Genomic DNA, 27,747 nt, shown 5'->3' on the forward strand with positions numbered 1-27,747 from the left:
ACAACCCTTTGTACCATAACTTAAATTGGAAGCTTAGAGGTAGTTGTTTGAAACGGGTTAATATATAATAGGTATATATCATCATGCTCTATACCAAGAACAAATATGTCTCTATTTCAAAAGTAATGTTGAAAAGAAACACAAATCTGCCTGTGAATGAAGAACGTTTTATTTGCTTTGTAAACTGTATTTGGCTAACTATATTTTTGTAAACCCTTCAGAAAATAAATTTCTATTTGCCCTCCTATTTAGAAAGAACACCGAACTCAAAGTGCATTTTTTAAATACGCACTTAAGCATAGAAAGGTACTCAATTCATGTTGTTAAACTATAACAAATAATAACGATAGAGCTCATTATTTGTTTGCGTATGTTTCTTTTTTATTCCTCTTATCTCAGTCGCGTGAGTGCTACAATTTGTTCATGGTACACGTGGTATGTAATTTAAGTACTACCCTACATAACCTCACTAAAGACTGGTAGTTATTCTCGTATGTTTATAAATTAGAAACGACACAGGAAAATCACTTTAATTATATCGTAAAGCCCGATACGTATAAACATGCAATATGATTTATGCCTTTCACAAATTTAATTAGTACGAATATTGGGAGACGACTTGTAAAAATTAAATATATGCAAGCAATATGTGTGCAGTGATATTCGGGATCCGCGTGTTCATATTAAAAATGACGCATCAGCCATCTTTTTTAGGAACTTACTTCATTAAAGCCAATGGAAGAACTATGTCCAAATATTGCCCTTGGGCACAAACAAGTTACTTTACCTGCAATGATAGCCTGTAGATGTGGGTAACAAATTGAATGATTAATTATGGACTGTCATGGAATGACAATACGTCAGGCTTGAATACATCATGGGACACACATATACGCCGATTTACTTGCACTGACACAGCTCATAAGGGGCGAATTGGGAACGGAACACATAGGACTGACATTGTAAGTAACTTGTGTTACAAATATGAGGCATGCATTTTATTATATTGTAGATAGATTCAAAAACTAACAGTAACTGTGTGACTAGCATTTAAGACTGGTGTTATCTTTCCTTACATTTCATTTATAAACTGCATGCATGGTACAATGGCATGTGCTTACCAATTTCTTTTTCTTGCATGTCGGTTGATGGTTAGTCAGTGTGATGGGACACGCACGTACATAATTTGACTTTTCCTATTCACGTCCTTCTTACACAACAGCGAACAAAATCTCTCTCATCAGCTGACTTCATACTAGTTATATTTTAGGTCTGTCATGTGTCTGTCATGGTTTTGAATGTGCTATTTTCATTATTGTTTTCTTAAACATAATTTTGCAAAAAGTATCTCGTCGCAGTGGAGCTACAGTTTTTCAAAAGTGGTCAGATATCTATTTTGGTAAACTAATTCTTGAAGAAATTATCTCAATATTTTAAAATTGTACATAGGTCCATATAATGATCACGTTGTCTCTATCGTCGTCACTTAACCACCAGGAATCACCTCTGTCGGTCCGACAGTAAGTTAACTATCTCTCTATCACTCTTGCTAAATCGCTGCATGGAAACTCACCGAATATGATAATTAAGTGGCTTCAATGTTAACTGTTTGGAAGTACGCCAGAGGCCGAAGACACACATAAATTATACTGAAGTGATATTTTGGAAGCAAATTACACACACACTATATATATACATACATACATATATATATATATATATATATATATATATATATATATATATATATATATATATATATATATATATATATATATATATATATATATATATAAAATCGTAATTTTACATATTTACCAATGAGATTTTTAAACGAAACTTATGTCTCTCTCTGGACATGCAAAGAATCAGACTTACCATCTACGCATTAATAATATCATTTGTTTCTAAGTTGCAAAGTATTTAAAGCGGTATTCGTATTTTATACAAGGTATTTGACTTTTCATCTTGTATGAGATTCGGGAGATACAATAGATTTGAGGAAATATTTCATGAGTCAAGTAGAAGTATTGTTTTGTCACGACTGTCATAGCCACAAGGGACAATACAGAATGTTTCTACTTCAAGAGTGAAATACTTCCTTGTTTTTATTATATTTTTTAAAGGCCAGAAATTTCGACTTGCAAAGATGTTTCTCATTCTTTGCCAACACGATTTAAAAAAAGGCTGCATTACTAAACCGATTAAAAGATGTTTCAAAATTTTAAAATAATATAGATCAGCGAGTTTTTGAAAGCTGAGTTCCTACATTTAATGCTTCAAATTGCATATTTTGTCATAAATTAATTACTGTTTTCATGCGAAAATAGACAGATTTTTCTAAGAAATGTACTTGCGCGGATTGATATAAAGAACATGGTTTGGGTAGGTTTACCTGCGAATCATCTCAGGACATGGCGTAACATTTTTAAACAAAACGTTTCAATAATTATGAGTATACCTATTAGGAATTTGCTTATTTCTTATTTCTGCATTCAAACGTGGCAAGCACGCAGTGTCGTTTGCATACAGCAGCTGCAGTCAATTTTTCAATAGTCACTTAATTTTGCTTGCAATCAACACCCAACATTCCCCGATTTCTCCATCGTTTTAAGTCACGAGCAAGAGTGTAATGAGAGGTAAACTCGATGATTATACAATTTCAGGATAATGTTTAATGAAGAGAATGTTCGATATTTTTATCTTCCCTATTAACCTTGCTTAGTCTGTCGATGTAACAGGTACTGCACGGATTACACTGAATATCGAATTCGAAACACGTCATTTATGTTCAATGACTTACAATTTGTACGATTCGCGTGGAAAACTATTTTAAGGAAGTTAATACTTGAAATCTAACTTTTGTTGCTTGGAGTTAGTCTTAAGGCACTTTTGGACTGGATGTCTTCATTGTATATATAAAATATAGTCTTGGCATATTTAAGAACTGTTAAGAGAGAGAGAGAGAGAGAGAGAGAGAGAGAGAGAGAGAGAGAAGAAGAAGAAGAAATAAACTGAAATATGTCTAGATAGGGAAATGATTTGAATGACATATAAAAAAGGACTTCAGAAAGGGAGAAAGACAGTAGTTCCAAAAGTGATGTCACCAATGTGGCAATATCATTTTTCTCCCACTTGTATATTTTCAATATCTCATTATGAAATGTATAATAAATTACTTTACACAAATTTTAATAACAAAAAGTAACTTACAATGGAAAGGAACAAACCAAAATAGTTCTAAAGTTTCCTTTTTTGCTTAAAACCATCCAAATTATCAATAAAAAGTAAAACGTATGATAGACAATGTTTAGTTTAGCACAAATTTAAGACAATTAACAAAATGGCAGACGGTTGCGAATGTAGTTTGGCTCTATGCAGTAATGGGCGACCACTCCATCATCATGACATAAAATTACGTGTGCATATATTACGAAATGCTTTGAAATGCATTTTTGAGGAATTATATATCTATCTCGATTCTGTTAAAAAATACTTCAGAGCTCAGTTATTTGCCTCTTAGATGTCGCCACATTAACACGTAGTCTTAATAATTAGGAATGGTTCTAATCCTATCGTTATATAATTCTAAAATCACGAACACCATTATTATTTAGCATTGAAATTTTGGCTGTCATCAGTAATACCAAGTGAGATATTCAATTGTTGCTTTTTGCTTGTTATTTTTGAAAACTTGGTAAAATATAAATTTCACTTTACCGCATGTAGAATTTGTATACTTACAATTCCTTTCATATGCAGGATAAAACCTCAGAAGTTAGAAATATGTATCGGACCTTGTTTATACCGAAACTTGATTTATTTGAGGTAAAAATTTCGAATGTTAAAGCTTACAAATTCTAAATATTCAAATTATATTTGAGTAACTAGTACCAAGAAGTCAGCAATTTGACTTATTTTGATTGAAAAAAACACCCACCCCACCCCCACCCCAAACCTAAAAGAGTCAAAATGACATTCTGACACATCACTTCAAATTATGCCATAACGAAAAATATGAGTCCTTTCCCGTCATAATTTTACTGAACACTATCTTCTATTTGGTTGTGATTTGAAGAAAATTTCTTCTGAATTTCAAAATTTATATCTGAATTGCAAACTGATAAATCGTCATGTACGATAAACTTCCAATAATACTACAGGTTACCAGAGTGACGAATAAATCACGCAAGCAGTGACAAAATAATAAAGTAAATTGCTTTTCTCCATGGAGATTAAGTCGAATAATCTGCTTAAATAAGAAGAAACTATTAATCTTGCTGTTGATTGGCTCATTTTCCTAAAGCAGGGCTGAGATAACCTGCACGGGCGGATGAGATAAAGGGATGGTGGATAAAGTTTGAAAACCTTTTTATAAATAGATCTTCCATATAAATGTTCTGATTTTAAGTGGTTTTAGTGATGAATCGGTTCTGTGATTCATTACAGAAGTTAGAAACGAATAGATTTTCCAAGAGTCGGTCCAGATATAACATTTAGGAGGGCATAAACAAGCAGGCAAGGGGTCTGATAGATGGAACCCCTTCTGAGGGCATAGGGAGCCAAGCTACTTGTATTTCTAAGCGTTTCCAGATCATAAGCTTACAATCTAGCTGTAAAGAAAACTGGACGCATGAAACGTTGTGGTTGCTTCGCGCTCATATTTGTCCCCATCCCCATTGTTTCTCCTTCTAGATCTTCCATTATTTCATGACTGATGAGAACAATGCTCGGGTTCACATTATTTTTCAAAATGTTGCAAGTTTCATTGGCTGGTCTGCGACAAGGTTGAATAAAATCTGGTATACAAATCAAACTATTATGTCCAGCACTATTCCATGAGTTAGGCGTGCTGGCAATGTCATGCCGAAGTTAGGTCTGCTGGCAATATCATGACTAAGTTAATCCTGCTTCTATTTTATTTTAGGCTTGCTGGAAATATTGTGCCGTTTTAGGCATGCTTGCAACATCATGCATTTGTAGGCTTGCTGGCAATATCATACCATTTTTGTCGCTGAGAAAGCCTTACTACCACTACTTCTTTTGTTACAAGCAGGTTCAATAGTATTGCCATTATTGTCTTTATCATCATTATCGTCATCCTTTTTCCCTCCTTCAACCACCATCACCAGCAACATTATCAGTACTTTACCCACCACCGCTACCACTACTGACACATTATCACTTAAAATTCTGCTTGTCGTTGTAGTTTAAATTGTATTGGTACACGTAGTAAATTGTATGAAAAGTTAAATAAAAGAATTAAATGTCAATTCATGAAGCGAATAACACGCGTCATAATGTGTTGCATGTAACAGCGCATTTCTTGCTGGAAGCAATAGCAGATCACGAATTAATCAAGACCATGAGCTCCATATGCGTAGTACATGACCTTTTAAAAGCACGAACCGCGACCAACCGTTGAGTGCCAAACATATTAAACCCAGGATTTAGTTTCAGTGCATCACATAAATAACTATTATCGATATACAGTGTATTCTTCAAAATCTGAACCAAGCACTTATATAACCGGTGGAGGAAAAGAAATGTTTATAGTTTTTAATCAAGGTCTTCTTTGTGTCATCTCCTTTTGGTCTTCTTCATGGTCACTACTTTCTACTCTTGCAACGAAAACAACATCAACCACTAATATTGGACCACACTACACTTGTTAAGTTCCGAATATATTTCCATAATTTTTTTGCTTTGCAAAAAACGAATTGGAATGTCCCAAATTTAGCGAACATTTTGGCATAACCTCGTAACCATATCTCACTTTAAAATGCCCGTAACCATACCTCATTGAAAACGCATGACGGAAATTCGCCAAACTTGGAACATGGGCTGCTCAACTGATGTCTTTCTGAAATGAGGGTAATTTTGTTTTCTGCTATTCGTGTGGGCTCCCTGGGAAGGTCAACGGTCAAATTTATAAATATTGAACTTTCAGTGAAATCGTGATATATTTTGACCATAATTTGTAAATGAATTTGTATGAGGAAAACACACACACACACACACACACGCACACGCACGCACACACACACACGGAGTAAGGGATTTGGAGTCTGGTTTTGGGGATATGCCATACAATGCTTGAAGATTTGGCATGGTAAGTTATGGTCATAGCCTTTGTTTGAATAGATAAGAAGAATGCTATTTTAAATCAGATCCGACCTTATTAATAACAAAATAGCATTTGAGTTTGAGTGCGCATTTAGTTCAAGGGGTTTCGTGATTATATAGTCGGTCTGATGATATAGGAAAATTAGAAAAAATAGTAATTAAATGACATTGAACTTTCGATAGCTTTCATACGACTCTCCTATATTTTTCCAGACGTTACTGAAAAGTATAGGGATAAAAGAAAATGTTGATGTCATCCGCGAAAGGTTAAAACAATGTCTTTAAAACGATTCTGCTCACCAGAAAATAAAATTGGCGTTCCATATAAAAACTATGCGCTTCGTGTTCCTTGAGCAATATGCACCTAAAAGCTCTTCCATTTTTTGTTACACAAATCAATTATTAATTTGGATGCTCTAACACAACACTAATTTGTGTCGAACTACAATTTGAATAGACATACCTAAGTAAGAATCCAATTGGATTCTTGTCAAGAACGCTCCCCACAAACAAGATGTAATGTCTTGATACATGCGTGTATCATGGCGGTTTCATGAGCAAGTTATGTTAACATTTGACTTGTCATGTCACCCTTACACAGGTATAAAAAGAAATCCTACCAACGTCTTTATAATCATAGCTTTTGTGGTTCTCTTTTTAGCAAAAGGATGCACAACGTTACTCGAAATAATCACAAATATTAGCTGAATAACTATTTATTTGGAAATTTAATCGAAGGGTTGGTTTGTGTTCCGAATGCAAATAGTAATATATATATATATATATATATATATATATATATATATATATATATATATATATATATATATATATATATATATATATATATATATATATACATACATACATACATACATACATACATACATACATACATATTAGTTAGGCAAAACGCATTTTCTGGGCAACAATGATTCAACAGTGAAGCATTACAGAGGATCATCAATCTAAATTAGTGTTGCCTTCGGCATTATCAGAGTAAATTATATATTAAAAAGAATGACTGACATTTATAACGGAATATAAAAAATATGTACTCCCTTTTAAAGTAAGATGATATCCAGTTCATAATGCGACAGGAAAATTTCATATGCATTTCAGTCTGTCATAACCGATAATCGAACACACGTTACAAAGTGTGAAGAATAAATTGTATGAGCTGCTATCAGTAGTAATAGTAGTAGTACTGGTAGTAGTAGTAGTTGGACTAGTAGCAGTAGTAGTGGTAGTAACATAAGTAGTACTGGTAGGATGAGTAGTACTGTAGCAATAGTAGTGATAGTAGTATTAGTAGTACTGGTAGTATCAGTAGTACTGTAGCAATAGTAGTGATAGTAGTATTAGCAGCACTGGAAGTATGAGTAATACTGTAGCAATAGTAGTGATAGTAGTATGAATAGTACTGTAGCAAAAGTAGTGATAGTAGTATGAGTAGTACTGTAGCAATAGTAGTGATAGTAGTATTAGCAGCACTGGTAGTATGAGTAATACTGTAGCAATAGTAGTGATAGTAGTATTAGCAGCACTGGTAGTATGAGTAATACTGTAGCAATAGTAGTGATAGTAGTATTAGCAGTACTGGTAGTATGAGTAATACTGTAGCAATAGTAGTGATAGTAGTATTAGCAGTACTGGTAGTATGAGTAATACTGTAGCAATAGTAGTGATAGTAGTATTAGTAGTACTGGTAGTATTAGTAGTACTGTAGCAATAGTAGTGATAGTAGTATTAGTAGTCCTGGTAGTATTAGTAGTACTGTAGCAATAGTAGTGATAGTAGTATTAGTAGTACTGGTAGTATGAGTAGTACTGTAGCAATAGTAGTGATAGTAGTATTAGCAGCACTGGTAGTATGAGTAATACTGTAGCAATAGTAGTGATAGTAGTATTAGCAGCACTGGTAGTATGAGTAATGCTGTAGCAATAGTAGTGATAGTAGTATTAGCAGTACTGGTAGTATGAGTAATACTGTAGCAATAGTAGTGATAGTAGTATTAGCAGTACTGGTAGTATGAGTAATACTGTAGCAATAGTAGTGATAGTAGTATTAGTAGTACTGGTAGTATTAGTAGTACTGTAGCAATAGTAGTGATAGTAGTATTAGTAGTCCTGGTAGTATTAGTAGTACTGGTAGTAGTAGTAATACTGGTAGTATTATTAGTACTGGTAGTAATAGTAGTGGTCCTAATAGTAGTGGTAGTAGTATTAGTAGTACGTTTTGTATTGGTAGTACTGGTAGTACTGCGATTATGACATTACAGCACTAAAAAAGATACACGATAACTATCATACCTTCTAAACTGCAGATGACGCCTTGGAGACTTGTACTACTAGCAGTTCTAGTTAATGAGGTTTTATGCATGATCGAAGAAATTCCGCTTCCGCCAGATATACAGGAATGTCTGGACCAGGTCCATGCCAAAACCAACCTTACCGAAGTAGTTGGTGAAAATGTCGTTTGGAGATGCGTTCATGGAAGTCTCTGGAAAAAGGTGATACATCGCACCCAACAACAACAACAACAACAACAACAATAATAATAATAATAATAATAATAACAGACTATCCAGGTCAAGTTTCATCTGACACAAAGTCGAAATGTACTAAAATATACGATATTCACATTATGAACAATACAGTACACGAACTACGTAAGAGAAGTTTTTTTAACAGCCTGATGGTAATACAATAAGACAAGTTCTTTTTTATTTAAAAAAGATAGATAATTATGCTTCAGGCTATAACGAATGTTTATATATTTATATTCGAAGGAGGCAATGATGTTAGCTGACATAAAATAATTTGATATATTCCTGGTTTAAAACACCATTCTATGTAAACCTCCGTTGAAGTGTTTCAGTGTTGTGTTTGGGAATACGTAGTTACGTTTTCGGAGACGTGCGCTCGATTCGACTATGAATTTAGGACACTGGAGTAAAAGTATTCAGATAATCTGTTGCCAGGTTGTTTTGAGCTTTGTACATTATGACTAAGACATTGTCTTGTCACTCTGTTATAGAACATAACTATCTGAATGTTAAGACAAAATTTCATTGAGTGTTGAATATATTTGGTCTTAAAGAGTTCTAGAAGCATTCCTTTACAACCGGTCAAAGCGTTCTAAACGATAAGACGAATTATTCCCCTTTTCAACTGAAATGACATTTTGCTAGATACAGGTTTGATTTGTTATTCAGTCATAGAAACTCGTCAGCTCTGACTCCAATAAGGTTTTCTACCTACAGGTGACTAATATAAGTTTGTCATGTTCAGAGTAAAACGAGAAATATGTTTGCATTTCACCATTCTTTTGAGTAATGACAATTAGTAAATCTTGGTTTGTTGAGGATATATGCGGTTGAAGCGGTTGACTAGTCGGAATTTAACTTTCTCTCAACTGCATTAATATTTGTACCAAGAGCTTGAGTAACTGTGTCATCTGCATACACAAACATAACCGTAATGTCATATACAAAATCTAGGTCATTAATAAATAGCACATATTCACATATATAATTCCCTTTTCTGTTCCCTTGTACCAAGCATTATTAATATTTAATAAAGCTGTTTGACAGCAGTGGAATGTTCTAAACTCTTGTTAATTTTATAAACTTTTAAATAATAAATAATGTGTTGATTTAAAAAAATTTAAGTAGGTACAGAGACACAATTTAAGCAGTTTTGACGTAAGAACATAAATTAACCTATACTTTGACTCTTTGATGACGAGATTTACTTTGGTAGATTTACACTTGTAGAATAGTCCCTAATGGGGGTAATACTTTGATTGATATGGTCAGCACAAATTTTACAAATTGTGCCTTGATTCTATCTAATCCAAAATATATTTTTAATGACGATACATTTTAGAAATTTGGAAACGTCTGTTAACATCTGTACCTTTTCACCGTTTATATTAGATACAAAATCGCTATGTTTTCTAGTTATATCATCACTAGGATAAGTACACACTTTATTTTAGAAATACTAGGACTGCTATACACTTTGTTAGAACATCACTACGATTATTATACACTTTGTTAGAACATCACTACGATTATTATACACTTTGCAAGACCATCACTACAATTATTACACACTTTTTTTATAACATCACGATTATTACACACTTTGTTATAACATCACAATGATTATTACACACTTTGTTGGAACATCACTATCATTATTACACACTTTGCTAGAACATCAGTACGATCATTACACACTTTGTTAATACATGACAATGAATATTATATATTTTGTTAGAACGTCACTATCATTAGTACACACTTTAATAACATCACTACGATTATTGCACACTTTCTTATAACATCACAATGATTATTACACACTTTGTTAGAACATCACTATTATTAATACACATTTTTTTTTAGAACAACACTATCATTATTACACACTTTAATGTATTTTCGTATGTTTCATTGTCTTCACCTTGAGCGGTGCCTGTGTATTCACGACTTGCAGAAATAATTTGTTCAAAGTGTCAACCATACCTAAAGCATTATCAAACCCATTTATCAGGAACCTGTTTATCAGGAACTTCATCAAAATCCTTACAGAGAAGATTAGGGTCAACATTCTTAGTATATCTATACTTAATGGAAAATTTTGCGTTAGAGTCACTTTCACATTATTTAAATTACTGACATGGGATAATGCCTGTTATACGTTGCATACATTATAAATAAATTCAAATGTATGAAACGGAAAACAGATGTACCATTTTTGCAACCGCCTCATGCCAAAGTGTTGAGGTGGAAAAATTATTTGAAACTGTCCTTACATGGAAACACTTATTTAAAAATGCCTTTCAGCTGAAAAATGTATATGAAACTGTGCTTATAGACGACTTTTCAATGTCATTAGGAAATAGATGTCTGATTTATCTTGTTTCTGATTAGCATAATGTATAATTTGCAGATATTAAAAAGAAAACATAGCATTAATGTTTAAATATCAGAGGTAACATGAACCGGTGCATATTTCGCATATTAGTTTCGCATATTAATTATTAGTTGACTTCGTAAACATGGTATGCATACTTATAAAGCAATTTCCTTCTGCTTAGTTAAAATAGATGAATATGCTGTATGGCTTGTATATTTTCCACATATGGCATCAGGGTGGACTAAATAACTCGCAATAGGTCAATGTATATATTAAGCATCTACGTGTTTCAAAGTATCAAGGTCATTGATAACATGAATAATTAAATTTGAAAAGAAGTGGAAAAAAACAACTTGTCATTTTGGCTTTAATGACCAATTAAATTTATTGCGCATGCGTTTCAATACACATTATTTTATAATTTTTATAATTTTTAATTTTTAAATTGGCCATATTAAAACAAATGTGACCATTTTTTTTCCATAGTTCCCTATGGGCAATCGATTAAAAAAAATGACAGCCAAAATGTTGATAGTAATAGTGAAAATAAAAAGTTCCGGAAGACGGGGTTAGGAAATTTCCCACGATTGCAACTAAAACGTAAAGAGAACAATGCGCATGAATTTCATGGGCTTATTTGGTAGATCCAGTATCACATAAAGTGATATGTTAACAGGTTGTTATATCAAAAATATTGAACTGCACACACTGTAATGTGATGAGTACAGACCATGTGATAAAGATTTAACTCGTATATAAAGGAAATTAAGTTAATCAACATCATTTTCAATAATGCCTCAATTCTCTTTAGATGCGTGTCAGATGCAAAAAAAAAAAAGAAATATTCGATTATTGAATGCTTTAATTGAGAAACAATCATACGGTTTCTTTGATCGAATATATTTTTCTAATTATGTTCCAATATATTGCTGAGTGTATTTCATTCGAACAAATTAGCGTATGCCTGTAGATACACTGACAAATGTGCACCTGTACAGGTATTTTCTATCTAAAGACATTGTCGAGTAAAATTTATTTATAGTCTGGTTTCACGGCCTTAACATAAACTCTTTTGAGCTTTTAATGGCGACATTATTCAAAGACTGACATATGACATGCAGGAAATTATAACGCAGGCATACATGCAAACATTAAAACATGACAAGACCTTACAATTTTTTTAAAACTAAACTAGTTGCTAACAATTGCACACGTATCTTTTCTTTAATTTGTTTTCAAAGAACATAAATTCGCATAAAAAGAAATCACACTGGAAATAAGTCAGAAACGTAGCTGGGGGGGGGGGGGGCGGGGGGGGGGGGTACATATGTCCCCGGGCGCCAAGGTACAGGGGCGCCAAAATGAGGCTTACGACGTTACATTATAATAAGTAAACAAGGGTAATATTCAAAAATGTGATTAAACGGGGAGGGGGCTGGGGCGCCAATTTTATAGTTCGTCCCCGGGCGCAAAATATCATAGCTACGCCTCTGAAATAAGTAGAAGGAGCAAAGACAATCGATATATCCATGTGCGTCTGTAGTGGAAGGGCGGGGGGGGGGCAAGGTGGGGCAGTTCCTTTCTCCCACTCTGAGTTTTTAAAAATCAAATGTGCAGTAGAAATATATATCCAGCTGATTTGGGCTTCACCACCCACCCTCCGCCCCGACCACAAAAAAATCATGAAGGTACCCATGAAAATATGTTTTTTTTTTCTTCATTGTATTTTTCTGTAAATCCTACCGCCATACTGCAATACTATTATTTGTTGGTTAAACGTTCTTCTCGTGTCACTTTCAGTTTCATAATTCTTGATTTTCCAACAAAACGGAATTTTTTTACTTCAAAAGGCAGAAAATAAATAAGATTTGGCATGATTGGATGAAGAACGTGCGAAGTTATTCCCCTTGATACGAAGAAAAATAAAACAAAAACACGTGCATGTGGGAAGTGGGTTCGATCCCCGACCGAGTCATACCAAAGACTTACAAAAATGGTACTAACAGCTGCCTCGCTTGGCGCTCAGCATTAAGGACTGGTCGGCCTGGTGTCAGGATAATGTGACTGGGTGGGACATCATGCTACATGTCTGCGGCATGATTCCCCAGTGCTAGACATCACTATAAACTGTCACACTGCAGACATCGTAGCTTAATGACTGAAAAATTGCTAAAGCTACGTTAAAAATCCATATCACACACACACACACACACACACACACACTTATATTTGTACTGAGAACTTATTTTAATGAGTTTGATTTTTGTTTAAGAATTCCAAAAGCTGCGTATTCATTTAAAGTAATAAAAAAGACGATAAGGAAAACATACTTTACTAAAGTAAAGATACAGCATGCTTTCATTTATTTACTAATTATCTATTTCAATTGCAGGCCAAGGAAAATCCGAATAATCAACTGTCAGACAAAGCCCTGAAGTGGTTTGCTACCCTGATCAACAAAAGCGTGCATAAAAGTGACCTTCAAGGCAGACGATCCCGTGTCAGACGACAAACAGCTAGGTTACGAGTCCGGCGGGAATATCGAATGTTGTCTGACACAGAGCGCAATAATTTCCATCAGGCTCTTAACATGTTAAAGGCTGACACGGTGAGTTAATTTGATCCGAATTTAATGTAAGCACATGCTTAATTGCGGTCGATATTGTTAGATACTGGTTTAAGTGGAGTAATTTCCCTTCAAACCGTCTCTTTGCTGATAAGATCTAAAATATGAAGTAAATATGTCCGACTTGTTGGTCCAGAAAGCGGATATTAAGGATTTTATACAAGTGCTCATTTCAAATCAAATTTATGAAACGAGTTGAATAATTTCCGTTCTTGTAAGTCTTTGCGAGAAAACAAAATGCAACGAGATTATACTTGTCAAATGACAACCACTGATTTTAAGTTGTAAACCCTCTAAATACATATATCGTATTTTGAGATATCTTCGGACAATACATTTTTGCCTTATATGATGTAATAGCATCATTTGTGGCGTCATTGGGTGTTAATGCATGTGTGTAATGACCACACAATATGAAATGGGTTTATTATTGTAATGTGACAGGTGAAAGAGTTATAATGTTACTCCAAGTACAGGTTTCTCAAATTGATGAAAGTGTTAGAATATATTTCGTATACCAGAGATTCGCTAGCCGTCTTGCCGTCAAGAGTTGGTACATTTACTTTAATTCATTCTCTTTACTTGCTATTTTTCAAATTCAATTTTTGTGCTCTCTCTCTCTCTCTCTCTCTCTCTCTCTCTGACATATTTAGTATGAAGTTCTTTGCACGTTTTTAATATTTTGGGACTGGAATAGGAAATGACTATGGATGGACACTTTAAGAAATTTCTTGTACATTTTGTCTGTTCTTTTTGTACAATTTACCTACATAAGCATTGAATGATGTTTCAATGTACTGCAGCCTCAGATGTAATAAATATTTCTTTAACATGAAAGAAAAGTGAATCTTCATAGAGTGTTCGTTAAGTTTCAGGTTTATAATTGATTCTCGGGAAATGAAATGTGTGGGTTTTATTATATTGTATTGATCATTACATCTGTCATCTGACATCTTAGAAGTTTGCATCTAGACCACAAAATGAAATAATTTAAACCGTCCACGAGAGAAGCGAGTTTTTCCCCTTCTAAACTGAGCTGATTTCGATAGCTTTTTCAATGCAAAAGCTGCAGACTCTACTTCGAGTTTGAAAAGATTCTTCCGTGTTCAAAAAAGTAAGTATTAAAGCTTACCATCAAGTTATCTTATGTAGCAACAAGCCGCTATTTTGTGCCTCATTTATAGATGTATTTTATCCATCCCAAAATAGTCACTATAAACGGATTGTCTCAATATGCTACTAAGGACATGAAAACACTGTATCATGGTTGTGGCAGAGGAGATGCAAGTAGTATAAATATCGACAGTTACTGTATTGATAGTAGTAGTAGTAGTAGAAGCACATATACTAGTAGTAGTAGTAGTAGTTGTAGTAGTAGTACCCATGAAAATTAGTCGCCCCGATGGTGGTAGTGTGATGATGGAAATATCAATTCTGATTGTGCATGTGGCTTTATTGGTGCTGAGTGGGGTTGAGAAGAGATATAATAGAACATATGATGGAGGCCACAGACTTTGATGTATTTCATATTCTATTAAACAATTAAGATCGCAATATGCATAGTGTATTTTTGGTTTTCTATTGTTCCAATCACTGTTTGAGTCAAATTACAGCCTGTATCTACATACTTATCGTAAAAAGGATAGCATAACGCATTAGCTTCCAAAGGACTATTTTCTTCCGCATGAATACATGGGTCAATGGTCAAGTTGTTTGGCTATTTCTTTGACTGTTTTATTGCCAAGTTTTCATTCGGTACAAGAGGCGATAGTGTCCGTATACGAGTATACATGCCTTCATTTCCGCCACTTTTCTTTTGATATATATATATATATATATATATATATATATATATATATATATATATATATATATATATATATATATATATATATATATATATATATATATCTTTGTTAGCCTCGTACATTACGAAGAGTATACTCAATAGGTCATAAAATACAGCAATCACAGAAAGTACAGGAACTAAAAGTGAGAAATACCATACACATACTAATGATTATGAATAAATTAATAAATAAATGGTGAACATTAAAGAAAAATTAACATGGTATATCTTCAAGTCATCTTTTGTTTTCAATATTCATTTTAGTTCACTTAACACAGAGATAACCATTTATGTTAACTATCGCGGCTGCAGTGCATCTATGAGGCAAACACGCCATACTTAATCCAAACTTCGTTATCAATTGCAGTTATTGTTTCCTTCATATAAAAATATTGGAAGGTTATCCATTGCGAGGATATATATTCTAACGATGAGCTTCAAAGAATATAAGGCGTTAATAAACTAAATGATGGAGTTATTGAAGAAGATTAACTAGGAATACGTTCAGTATCAGCATCGACATCGCCGAACGTTTGTTGTATGTTTCCTCCACATGGAATCAACAGTTAAAATACATATGATATGGAAATACAGCAGTTGTTCATTGCTTACAAGAATTATGAAATAACGGGTCATCGTTCCAAAGAGAGTATTGAGTCTTGGTGCATGTACGCATGCACCCCATATTTATATACAATATCGAACCAAAACTTTGTCATAAACTTTGGTGCAAGAGAGAGAGAGAGAGAGAGAGAGAGAGAGAGAGAGAGAGAGAGAGAGAGAGAGAAGAAAATAAGAAAACCCGGGTATTATCTTATCGAAATTCAAAGCATGTGATACATTACCGCCTGATACAACGTTTCCTTAAACATCATACCCTTGGGGAACAAGATCGTGGAATCGTGTGACACTCAAAGATTAACCATCCCAAATAAACTAATAGTATGTCACTATAGGCCGAGAGCCCTAAGATATCATACTCGTCTGAAGTTTAGGTCAGTCACCAGGAAACACCAATAATGGCACATCTGGACTCCGTGGTGATAAAAGGTGCAAACCATGTCAACATATGATAGAGACAAACACTTTCTCTACTCCAGTGACGAGCAAGATATTGAACACATATGGTCCAAAGAAAGCATGCAAAACAGAGAATGCAATTTATCTCTTAAAATGTAAGATTTTCGGTCATCAGTATGTCATAGAAACACCCCAAGAAAACCCACAAAGGATCAATGACCACATATATAACTAGATGACAAAAGTAAGTGGTCAGAAGCCCAGTTGCAGAACACTTATCTTGACCCATCCATTCCTTCAGCGAGATTACATTAGCGATCGCCCATAGTCCAACTGGAACTCCAAAACCAGGAAAGAAAAGGAATCTTACTGGATACGTCGCATAAGAACAGTGACAACAAGTAGCGTAAATCAAGAAGACCCCAAACGGGCAAACACACACGAATAAAATACAACAAATTAAAAGAAATATCTTATTAGATCTCGTAATTACAAAATTTGTTAAATTGGTTTATCATTAATTCGCTTATCTATAATTACTATTTATTTGTATAAAAAATGTGTTGGTATTATTTTTTTTATTGTATTCGTCGTGGTCATTGTTAATAAAGAGAAAATGAATTATCCCGGATATGAATTAGGGCTACAACACTTTGAATCAAGAAAGAGCGCCTCCGTTTTTTAAGTCCAATACCAGCTTGGTTGCCATTTTATCATCAAAAAGTTTATACCAATAAGTCGCGACAGCCACAGGTTTTAAATAATACTTGTTTTAGATCCATTATCATGCAACTTTTGTGAATTCAACGTTTTCATTTGAATATTGCTTGTCTTGCTTGCCTCTGTCGTAATTTTGCTTTTGACAAGGACTCCGTGAGAGTCGAAAGCGCTTAGGCTAGTTAGAAAACCAGTTTTGCATTGCTCGTTGTCAATCGTTTTACGATTCCTTTGCTCAGTTCATGACCGCTTGCAGTATCCTGTCCACTTGAAAAGATTGCTATCCTTCTATTCTTCATGTATGTATGTATGTATGTATGTATGTATGTATGTATGTATGTATGTATGTATTTGTGTATATCTATCTATCTATCTATCTATCTATCTATATATATATATATATATATATATATATATATATATATATATATATATATATAGCGAGAGAGAGAGAGAGAGAGAGAGAGCTGCATTTGTAACTACGCAGTCTTAAATTGCTTGTGCTTACAACTATCGTTCTTGATACCACAAATACAAGGTGAAAGTTCTACAATTTATATTAGCCAATGTTAACTGAACTAAGTTTTGTGACGACCAATCAAAATTATTCTAACTTTGCATAATATTAACATACGATGAAGTAAAACAATTTTTGTTTATAATTTATTAATTATTAAAACCTTTTACATATATACTCAATTAATGTCGTTATCTAATTTATTCATTGCTTTGTACAGTCGTCTTCATTTCATTTCGACAAAATGTAGTATAGATTCTTCAGTCAGAGAGCTATAGTTTGGCATAATACTTTTCTGTCAGGTATCACCCCATCATGCTGGTGTACATGATTCATATTGGTACTGGTAACGTAATGATGTACGATATATATATATATATATATATATATATATATATATATATATATATATATATATATATATATATATATATAAAGGATCTCGCCATTCTCGCACACATGCAGCGGTAACGATGACAATGACGACTATTATTATTATTATTATTTCAGTCCATCCCTCCAAACAGGTTCGATAGTTTGGGCCTTCTTCACCAGACTCAAGGCATTCGGTCACATGACGGGCCAAATTTCCTCGGATGGCACAGACTCTTCCTGATAATGTAAGTGAGCCTTTTCATAAAGCTGTAAATCCTCACTGTGTCTAATGGATACTAAGTGACCTTGTTCATATAGCTGTAAATCCTCACTGTGTCTTATGGATACTAAGTTACCATGTTCATATAGCTGTCAATCCTCGATGTGTACCCATGGATACTAAGTGACCTTGTTCATATAGCTGTAAATCCTCACCGTGTCTAATGGATACTAAATGACCTTGTTCATATAGCTGTAAATCCTCACTGTGTCTAATGGATACTAAGTGAGCCGTTTCATATAGCTGTAAATCCTCACTGTGTCTAATTGATACTAAGTAACATTGTTCATATAGCTGCAAATCCCGAATGTGTCTAATGGATACTAAGTGAGCCGTTTCATATAGCTGTAAATCCTCACTGTGTCTAATTGACACTAAGTGACCTTGTTCATATAGCTGCAAATCCCGAATGTGTCTAATGGATACTAAGTGAGCCGTTTCATATAGCTGTAAATCCTCACTGTGTCTAATTGATACTAAGTGACATTGTTCATATAGTTGCAAATCCCCAATGTGTCTAATGGATACTAAGTGAGCCGTTTCATATAGCTGTAAATCCCCACTGTGTCTAATGGATACTAAGGTAGCCGTTTCATATAGCTGTAAATTCCCACTGTGTCTAATTGGTTCTAAGTGACCTTGTTCATATAGCTGTAAATTCTCACTGTGTCAAATGGATACTAAGTGACCTTGTACATATAGCTGTAAATCCTCGCTGTGTACCCATGGATACTGAGTGAGCCTCTTCATATAGCCGTAAATCCTCACTGTGTCCCATGAGTTCTAAGTGAGCCTTGTCACATAGCTGTAAATCTTTACGGTGTCACATGGATACTAAGGTGTTTGGACAGGCTTATTCATTTTATTCCAAAACATCTTAAATCGTAATTATGGCACCCTGTCATCTCTGGATTGTTTTCGTTACAGTTTCCTAAATCGATTTCAGAACCAATCAAACGCTACTTAGCATGTATCAAAATACTTTTTTATTTGAGGATATTAATAGGAAATTGACATAATGTCTTGCCAATAAAAGCAATATTACAGGAAATCTAAAGAACGTCTACCAATTAAGGTGGCGCTCTACAGTTTCGCATTTTGCATAGGGTTAGAAGTTTAAAGAAAAAGAATTTCCCTGGCTTTCCTCACTGGTTATACTAGCTATTTAAAAAGACCTTGTATATCTTAGGTATAGTTCAAAGAAACTTTAATTTCCTTTAGTTTGGTGTATGATTGATGGGTGTAATATGGGTTATAGAGTATACAGCTTGGCCTTACTCCAGATGTGCACCTTTCATAAAAGTCCTAGCTCCGCTTGGTCATTTTCACTTCCTGAACTTAGAGGTAAATTGTATTTTAAAAAAGCCGATAATTTTTTTTATACATTTTATATATTTGGTAATTCATTCATTGCACTCTCAGAAGCTGGTATTGTCTAGTCTGGCAAAATTCATTTTCCCTATTTTAATAGCTGCCATGGATAATGTACTTTAGACTAATTCAGGCTGATTTTTTAGCACAAGGGAGCAGTCATTTTAGTTAGCAGTGTGCTTAGATCATGTACAGTTTCCAAAAGTACAATATCCAAAGAAATATCATCCACATTACTTTAATGTAGCATAGAGGTATGCCAACATTTTCTCCATTGTGCATGTTTTAAATGCAAACAACTTCACCTTACATACGCCACTCTCTCTAAATTACATAAAGAGAACATAGGTATTATTATTGTATGATTTAATTGTTGATTGTATGGCTGAAACATTTAAGTCGCAAGCATCAAAACAGTCCTTTTGAATAATTCTCCTGTATTCCTGCCCCCACAAAACAGTATTTATGAGTCAGAGTCTCTAACAAGTCCAGCCTCCCCCCATGATAAAAAGTGAGCTATTTTAAAAATGCACATTACAATTTTTAAATATAGCAACCAATGTTATGCTGAATGACAGGAACATGAAATTAGCCAGAATCATTTCTGAGATATCAACAATAAATTTTACAGTTTGAAAAGGGATGGAACAGATAAGGTTCATAAAGGTCAAAGGTCAAAGTTTAAAATATTTGCCTATTCTTTGATATGGAAGAAGCGAATTTGCTTTCTCATCATTGTTTTATATTTCATTGCAAATAAATGAAAAGAAACATTTTCACTATATAATTCTTTTACTTACTGCAACAGTTGTAAATTTAAGATGACTTCTATTCCTATATTCTAAGACTTCTAATTTTCCCATAATTAAGGTCACTACTCACACAAACATGCCTCATGGCAAATTATGTAAGCAAGAGCAAAATGAGCATAATTAGCTTATTTTCATGCTTAACATCACTATTCATGTACCATTTTATTCAGAACATCATACATAATGATATGAAAATTAACAAAATAATTGCATACATTTTTATATTTGTTTTAAGGTGGCGCTCTACAGTTTCGTATTTTGCATAGGGTTAGAATTTTCAAGAAAAATAATTTCCCTGGCTTTCCTCACTGGTTATACTGGCTTTTTAAAATAGACGTTGTATATCTTATGTATAATTCAAAGAACCTTTAATTCCCTTTATTTTGGTGTATGATTGATGGGTGTAATATTGGTTATTGAGTATACAGCTTGGCCTTACTCCAGATGTGCACCTTTCAAAGTGCTAGCTCCACTTGTTCATTTTCACTTCCTGAACTTCAGAGGTAAATTGTATAAAAAAGAGCAGATAACTTTTTTTTACATTTTATATATTTGATAATTCATTCATTGCACTTTCAGCAGCTGGTATTATCTAGTCTGTCAAAATTCATTTTCCCTATTTTAATAGCTGCCATTGATAGTGTACTTTAGACTAATTCAGGCTGATTTTTTTTCACAAAAGGCAGCAGTCATTTTAGTTAGCAGTGTGCTTAGATCATGCACAATTTCCAAAAGTACAATATCCAAAGAAATATCATCCACATTACATTAATGTAGCATAGAGGTATGTCAACATTCTCTCCATTGTGCATGTTTTAAATGTTAACAACTTCACCTTACATACGTCACTCTATCAAAAGTTCGTAATAACTGGTTATAAAGCAATACAACAGGAAATAGGCAGAATGTCTTACCAATAAAATAAATCACACAGTAAATCGACATGTCTTACCAATAAAAGCAAATATCACAGAAAATCGACAGAACGTCTTTTCAATAAAACAAATAACATAGGAAATCGACATAATGTCTTACCATAAAAAGAAATATCACAAGAAATCGACAGACTATCTTATCAATAAAAGCAATATGACAGGAAATCGACATAATGTCTTACCAGTAAAATCAATACCACAAGAAATCGAAATAATATCTTACCAAAAATGCATTATGACATGATTTCGACATAATGTCTTACCAATAAAATAAATAACATAGAAAATCTATAGAATGTCTTACCATACAAAGAATAACACAGGAAATCGACAGAATGTCTTTCCAATAAAACAATTCCTACAGAAAATCGACAAAATGTCTTACCAATAAACTAAATAACACAGGAAATCGACAGAATGTCTTACCAATATTGTAAAATAACACAGGAAATCGACAGAATGTCTTACCAATAAAAGCAATATTATAGGAAATCGACAGAATGTCTTACCAATGCAATGAAAAATAACACATATCATAATAATGAACCACAATTCTTACAAGGTTCTAACTTTGTTCTGAGTTTGATCGAAATCCGGGCTCAGATGTTGTTGTCTTGGGCTATTGTAACTAAGTGAACACTCTTTGTTTCAAAGGCTTCACGGAATGGCTGCCTGGAAAGCAAGGAATGGCAAGTCACAATTATACTACATATAAATGTATCTCTCCTCACACCATGTTGCATAAAATCTATAATATCCTAATAATATCAGTCGTATCTTGCGTTCTTTTTTGCACAAAAAATCACGTATCCTGCATTCTCAACTGTTCTTACATTAGTACTCTAACCAAAACAATGTCACAATTCCCATTTCATCCATAGGACGTGCTTCTTATTGACACTTGAAACGTACCTTCTTTTCTAACGGTGGAAGTAAGTTTAGTATATCTATATTTTTGTATCATTTGACAACCAGTCTACTGTGCTATTAATAAATTTTGTGAATGATTTGGAAATTGCATCCAGTTTTACTAGGATGAAATATGGGCTTCACCATTCACCTATTTTACTTACATAAACGGTACTGCCATGATTGGTTTATATTCATGGGTGATTAGGGAAGTGGCAGTAGAAATGTTAATGTTCTTTTCTTGATCAATGTCGCAGTGGCAAAATATTCCAACATAGTGCAACTATTCCAATCCGAAATTATATACAGTTTTTGTTCTACAAATTCTTGGCTGATATGCTTTGCTGATAAGTTCCTTTCGCAAAAATATATAACTTTACGGAATAAAATAGATGTTTGCAGCATCATACCTGGTTTGAGAGTTGGGGTGTATTTCGATGTTATTATTATCTTGTGTTTTGATACGGATTACCTAGATCTTTCTATCGGAGGAAAATGTTCTTCTGTCCGTGACTCATTCACGTTGAATATCACAAGTTGGCTTGATAATGCTGACTAATTTTTGTCACGAGATATCAGACGAAGAGTAATATCTACTTATCTCCCTTTATCCTGGTTAGTTGCCCGTTTTGAAAGAATTTCTAAAACATGGTTGGCCCTAGCATGCCAGGAAATGGAAGCTAAGTGCCTTTCAGAAGTGACACAACGAACTAGACTAGAAGGGATTGCCTGGGTGGGTACTGAACCCGTGACCCTGAATTTCGTGTCCAACGCCCTGCTGAGCTACATATATAGTACGTTCGTTTTTACAGTTGATGAGTTTAAAGAAACGGATCAGCTATAAAAAGTTTATCCCAACAATGTAATTTCTTTTATCAGAAGTCTTGGTTCTTTAAATGTGGCACGTCTCTTGTGTTGCTGATTTTAATGTGTCATGGATGTACGCATGCCCGTTGAGCTATCGAACGACTTATTCTTATCATGACAAAGCGGATGCTTCTGTACACGATTTCTCGTGCATATATCCTTGCGCTAAAAAGTAATACGATGATATCCATTTTACACCCGAGTCTATGATGCCAAGAACTACGATCGGATCCTACAAAATCAAAGAATATTGAGATAAACATTTTAATATTGACTTGTATATATGACGTTTGACGATCGAGATAATGTTACCTTCAATCTAAATAGATAGTTAAGCTGCTGCTACCCAAGTTGGAGTACCTGAGAAAGTGGAATAACGTTGATTATCTCGAAAACATTGTATCATTATATTCTAAATTTTATTTACCCAGTGCTAAATCGATGGTATTACGATGAGCGCGATGATGAGCTCGATAATATATGCTCGTCTTCATTGTGTGCTGAACCCAGGTGACCTTGTGGTCTAACAGTGGTGTCACTCGGGTTGGTGTCACCCAGTGCGGTAGCTCATGGTGTCACCCCCATGGTCCTCCTTCCGTAACAGAATTCTTAGTAATGTCATTTTGGTGTCACCCCCTCTGATGGTGTCACCCGGTGCAGTCCGCACCGACCGCATCCCCCTAGCGACGCCACTGCTGTGCCTACTAGTCATGTATTTAACTATGATCGGTTATTCGCTTATGAAATCCGACTATAACGAGCAGTGTGTACTCTGTAAAATTTGCAATTTTTCATTTTGGTGTCACCCCTCTGAGATGGTGTCACCCGGTGCGGTCTGCACCCCCCGCACCCCCCCCCCCCAGCGACGCCACTGTGGTCTAAGGTGTTCGCCTTTACAACAGATCACTGGCATTTCACCTCGGTCAGCGTGGATTGGAATCTCAGGCTCGGTTAGCGTGGTGTGCGAAAAAGCTTGTCAGTAGCTTTCAGTGGGTCGGTGTCTTCTCGGGGTTTTTTCATGGTTATTCCTCCACCATATATTTTGGCCGATGTATGTACCTTATCATGTGCTGGGAAATGTCATAAAACAAACAAACAAAATAAATAAATAAAATAAATAAATAAAACAAATAAAATAAAATACAAACAATCATTGTGAGATTTGAAATTAAGAGTTTCTGGATTTTTTTTCAATGATTTTGAACCAAACAAAAATAATGTACAAAATGTTTACAACACCACGAACATACATTAAAAGTTTTATTCTGCTTCTGAGCCTTATTAAATCTGTGTTTTTTCAAATTACGTTTTAAGGATGGAAAATGCTAATAAAATATTTTCTATTAAACTCTGTCTATTTAAACCACTACTTTTCAAGTGAAAGTTGATCGTCTAGTTTGCTCGATTCAATTAAACAAATGATTTTCAGCAATTGCATTCACCACAGATCTGATGTGTTATGATTTGGTGTTGTGAATGCGTCATCTAGTATTTCCTCTGCATAAATATGTAAAATTGTACATGTAATTATTCTTTAATATTCACTGAAGAACAATTAAACAGGAAAATCATATTACAGAAGCAATTCTAATGCAACTCGTATAAGGTTCTCACTTTGACAGTCATTTACCGTTTTCAACTACGCAAATGACATACATCTGGAAAGTATTTTCCCCTCTTCAAGACGAAGGTAATGTTTATATCTCTGAAAAGCCCAACATGTTTCATGCCCATTCGCTTTTGTTACATCTAGATAGCAATTTTGTATTTCTTGCGTACGAATATGAAGAAAGAATTGCATACAATGTTTTAAGTTTATAATTCTTTTATATATTTCAATGTTTTCAAGCATTTATACGCGCTTATATAAACCCTATTATTTCCATTTTTTAACTTTAAACAATCACTTTTGTACAGGGCTGAGAATGCTTTGAGGGAAAAGATACCAACCGTCACAATACCCTATTGGGACTCGACACTAGACGCTGCCTTACCCGACCCTCGTGCCTCTGTCTTCTTCAGTCCGGAATTCATGGGTGATGCCATTGGCGCGGTTGATACCGGACCTTTCAGCGGCTGGCGGACTCCTATAGGACCACTCATACGTCATTTTGGGCAAGACGGGTACTTGATGAACTGGACGAGCATAAGGGATGTCTTTACGCGCTCCCGGTTGGAAGAGATCACGGCTCCTCATGCCGTTAGTAAATACAATATTGAACAACATCATGCTGGACCCCATCTTTGGGTGGGTGGATATATGTCACCACAAGCTTTGGCAGGATACGATCCAATATTTTACCTCCATCATTCATTTGTCGATCTTATTTGGGAACTTTTCAGAAATATTCAGCGACGAGGAGGAGTCGATCCAACGACGGATTACCCTACAAATATTACAATCGAAGGGCAAGGGGGGCAAGACCAAAATGGATTCAACACGCTTACCAACAGGGACGCTCTGAGTGATTACTATACCACAACCATCTATAGTTACCAGTTACCACCCACCTGCACCACTGAGCAACCTGATTGTGGTTCACCGTACCTTCGCTGTGACACAGCAGGCTCAAGTCCGAGGTGTGTTTCTGTTACTATTTTTGACCCGAAACCGAGCGATCTAATGCACGAGAATGGACTCCCTATGAACGGAAGTCCAAGACGTAACAGGGTCACCAAACGATCTGCAAACCAAACCGGAAATGGTCATCGTAATACTTTAGAAGAGGGTACCCTGTGTAAAGGAAAGAACTGGGATCAGCAGTACACAAATAATTACTTCATAGACGGATTAATCGATAAAAAGTTATGGGCTTATATTCCTGTGGGAATAATTTTCAAAAATGATGATCACACATTTTTGACTCATCAAAATAGTAGTGTTCTGGCTGTATATTCAAAATGCATCGATGGTGTTCCCATTTCACCACACGTAACAATCGAATCAAACGGCTTAAATTACGAAGGTATGTATAAAGAAATCACGCCCGTCGACAAAGACCTGCCGATTTTCTCAGCAACTACTTTCATTGGAGTAAAGTCCCCAGACACAAATGGCTCAGAGGTTTTGATATCGGCCTACGATGCATGCGGGCGAGTTTGCCAGGCTTTCTGCAGAGATACGTCATCTAAAAGCGCAAGTTTAGATATGCCATGTTCCGGTGCTATTCGGATTACTCGCGATTCTCCGTTGTTGTATGGACGTAGCGCATCCGAGGTTGCTGAAAACCTGTTCAAAACTCCAAAGGCGGGAGCGTTTCCAGAGTTTCAAAGGAATGAAATGTTTCTTCAGTTCTATTGCAAACAAGAAGACTGGCCATGGAAATCTAAATTTTCTCATCTATAAGGTCAATTAATTTAGTGAGATTTGTCTAACAGATCAGACCCATACTGCTAGGAACTCATATCTATTTTGAATGGTTGATCTTGTTACTATAGAAACTGGGATAAAGGTCAAAATCAAAGTCATCCATTCATTTATAATTTGCATGTTTAAAATGCAAAAAATACTAATGGTGCATCTAAGATGAACCTAATCACGTATTCAAAACTACGTGTTTTGGCTAAAAACAGAGCTCTCTCTTTCTTTAAAAATGTAAATAAAAACTGATTACTTATATATATATATATATATATATATATATATATATATATATATATATATATATATATATATATATATATATATATATATATATATATATATATATATATAATTTTGATACAATTTCGGTAAGCAGTCCATTTAATACCTACTATTCCAAAATTCCGTTTTGTACTAGATTACTTTCCACAAAAAGATTTAAAAATAGTAGAAATAAATAAGAAATAATTTTGACACAATCAGTTTGTACGACAAGACCAATATACAAATTCAACCGTTTATACCCCATTACAGGGAATAAACTTCCATTAGCTGACATACATTGTTTTTTTTTTAAAAAAAACATCTTTGTCGATTTATTGGCATGACTTTTACTGTACGGCGACTTAAGTAAATAGTCAATTACACAAACGTACAGACAGCAAATCTATAAATGTTCATGCGCCATTACATCTGCTGTGTAATGTAAGAACTAAATTTTTGTATTATTAAATATTAATTGCTTTAAATTCATTTGCATCTTTCATTATGTTATCCTAGTGTTTTTAGATGTAATTTGACGCGAAAATTACATAAAAGAAACTCAGACTATGTGTAAATCTGATTTGACCATTACGTTTTGTTTGCAAGTATTGTTTGGTTGAAATACACTTTTTAAACCTTAATCTGGAATGTAGGCGTATGAACTGATATGTTTCGCTGTTGAAGGTCGAGTTTCAAAACTGACCGATTGGGATTAAAATAAAACGTGGCACATACCACACATAAGCTGTGACGTGATAAAGAAATTAAACTTGGTTGTTTATGAGTA

The 27,747-nt window shown here is 34.4% G+C and overlaps 1 protein-coding gene across 1 annotated transcript; it reads left to right on the forward strand.

Moving 5' to 3' along the window:
* The first annotated feature begins 840 nt into the window (after positions 1–840).
* LOC149780515 (uncharacterized) lies at positions 841–27,747 on the forward strand. Its single transcript, XM_089937512.1, has 5 exons — positions 841–962; positions 8,453–8,638; positions 13,447–13,662; positions 18,294–18,403; positions 25,250–27,747. The coding sequence occupies exons 2-5, from the start codon at positions 8,453–8,455 to the stop codon at positions 26,676–26,678; spliced, it is 1,941 nt and encodes a 646-aa protein (XP_089793638.1). The 5' UTR covers positions 841–962; the 3' UTR covers positions 26,679–27,747.

The sequence above is a fragment of the Sinohyriopsis cumingii genome, chromosome 16, assembly GCF_028554795.1.
Source record: "Sinohyriopsis cumingii isolate HCF-2022 chromosome 16, ASM2855479v2, whole genome shotgun sequence".
Taxonomy (NCBI): Eukaryota; Metazoa; Mollusca; class Bivalvia; order Unionida; family Unionidae; genus Sinohyriopsis; species Sinohyriopsis cumingii.

What these genes read in the sequence shown, in the direction of transcription:
- LOC149780515 (XM_089937512.1), top strand. Translation starts at nt 8,453, where the DNA reads ATGACGCCTTGGAGACTTGTACTACTAGCAGTTCTAGTTAATGAGGTT. An exon ending in ATGGAAGTCTCTGGAAAAAG is followed by an intron (nt 8,639 to 13,446) that starts GTGATACATCGC and finishes TTTCAATTGCAG; the next exon opens with GCCAAGGAAAATCCGAATAA. An exon ending in ACATGTTAAAGGCTGACACG is followed by an intron (nt 13,663 to 18,293) that starts GTGAGTTAATTT and finishes TTATTATTTCAG; the next exon opens with TCCATCCCTCCAAACAGGTT.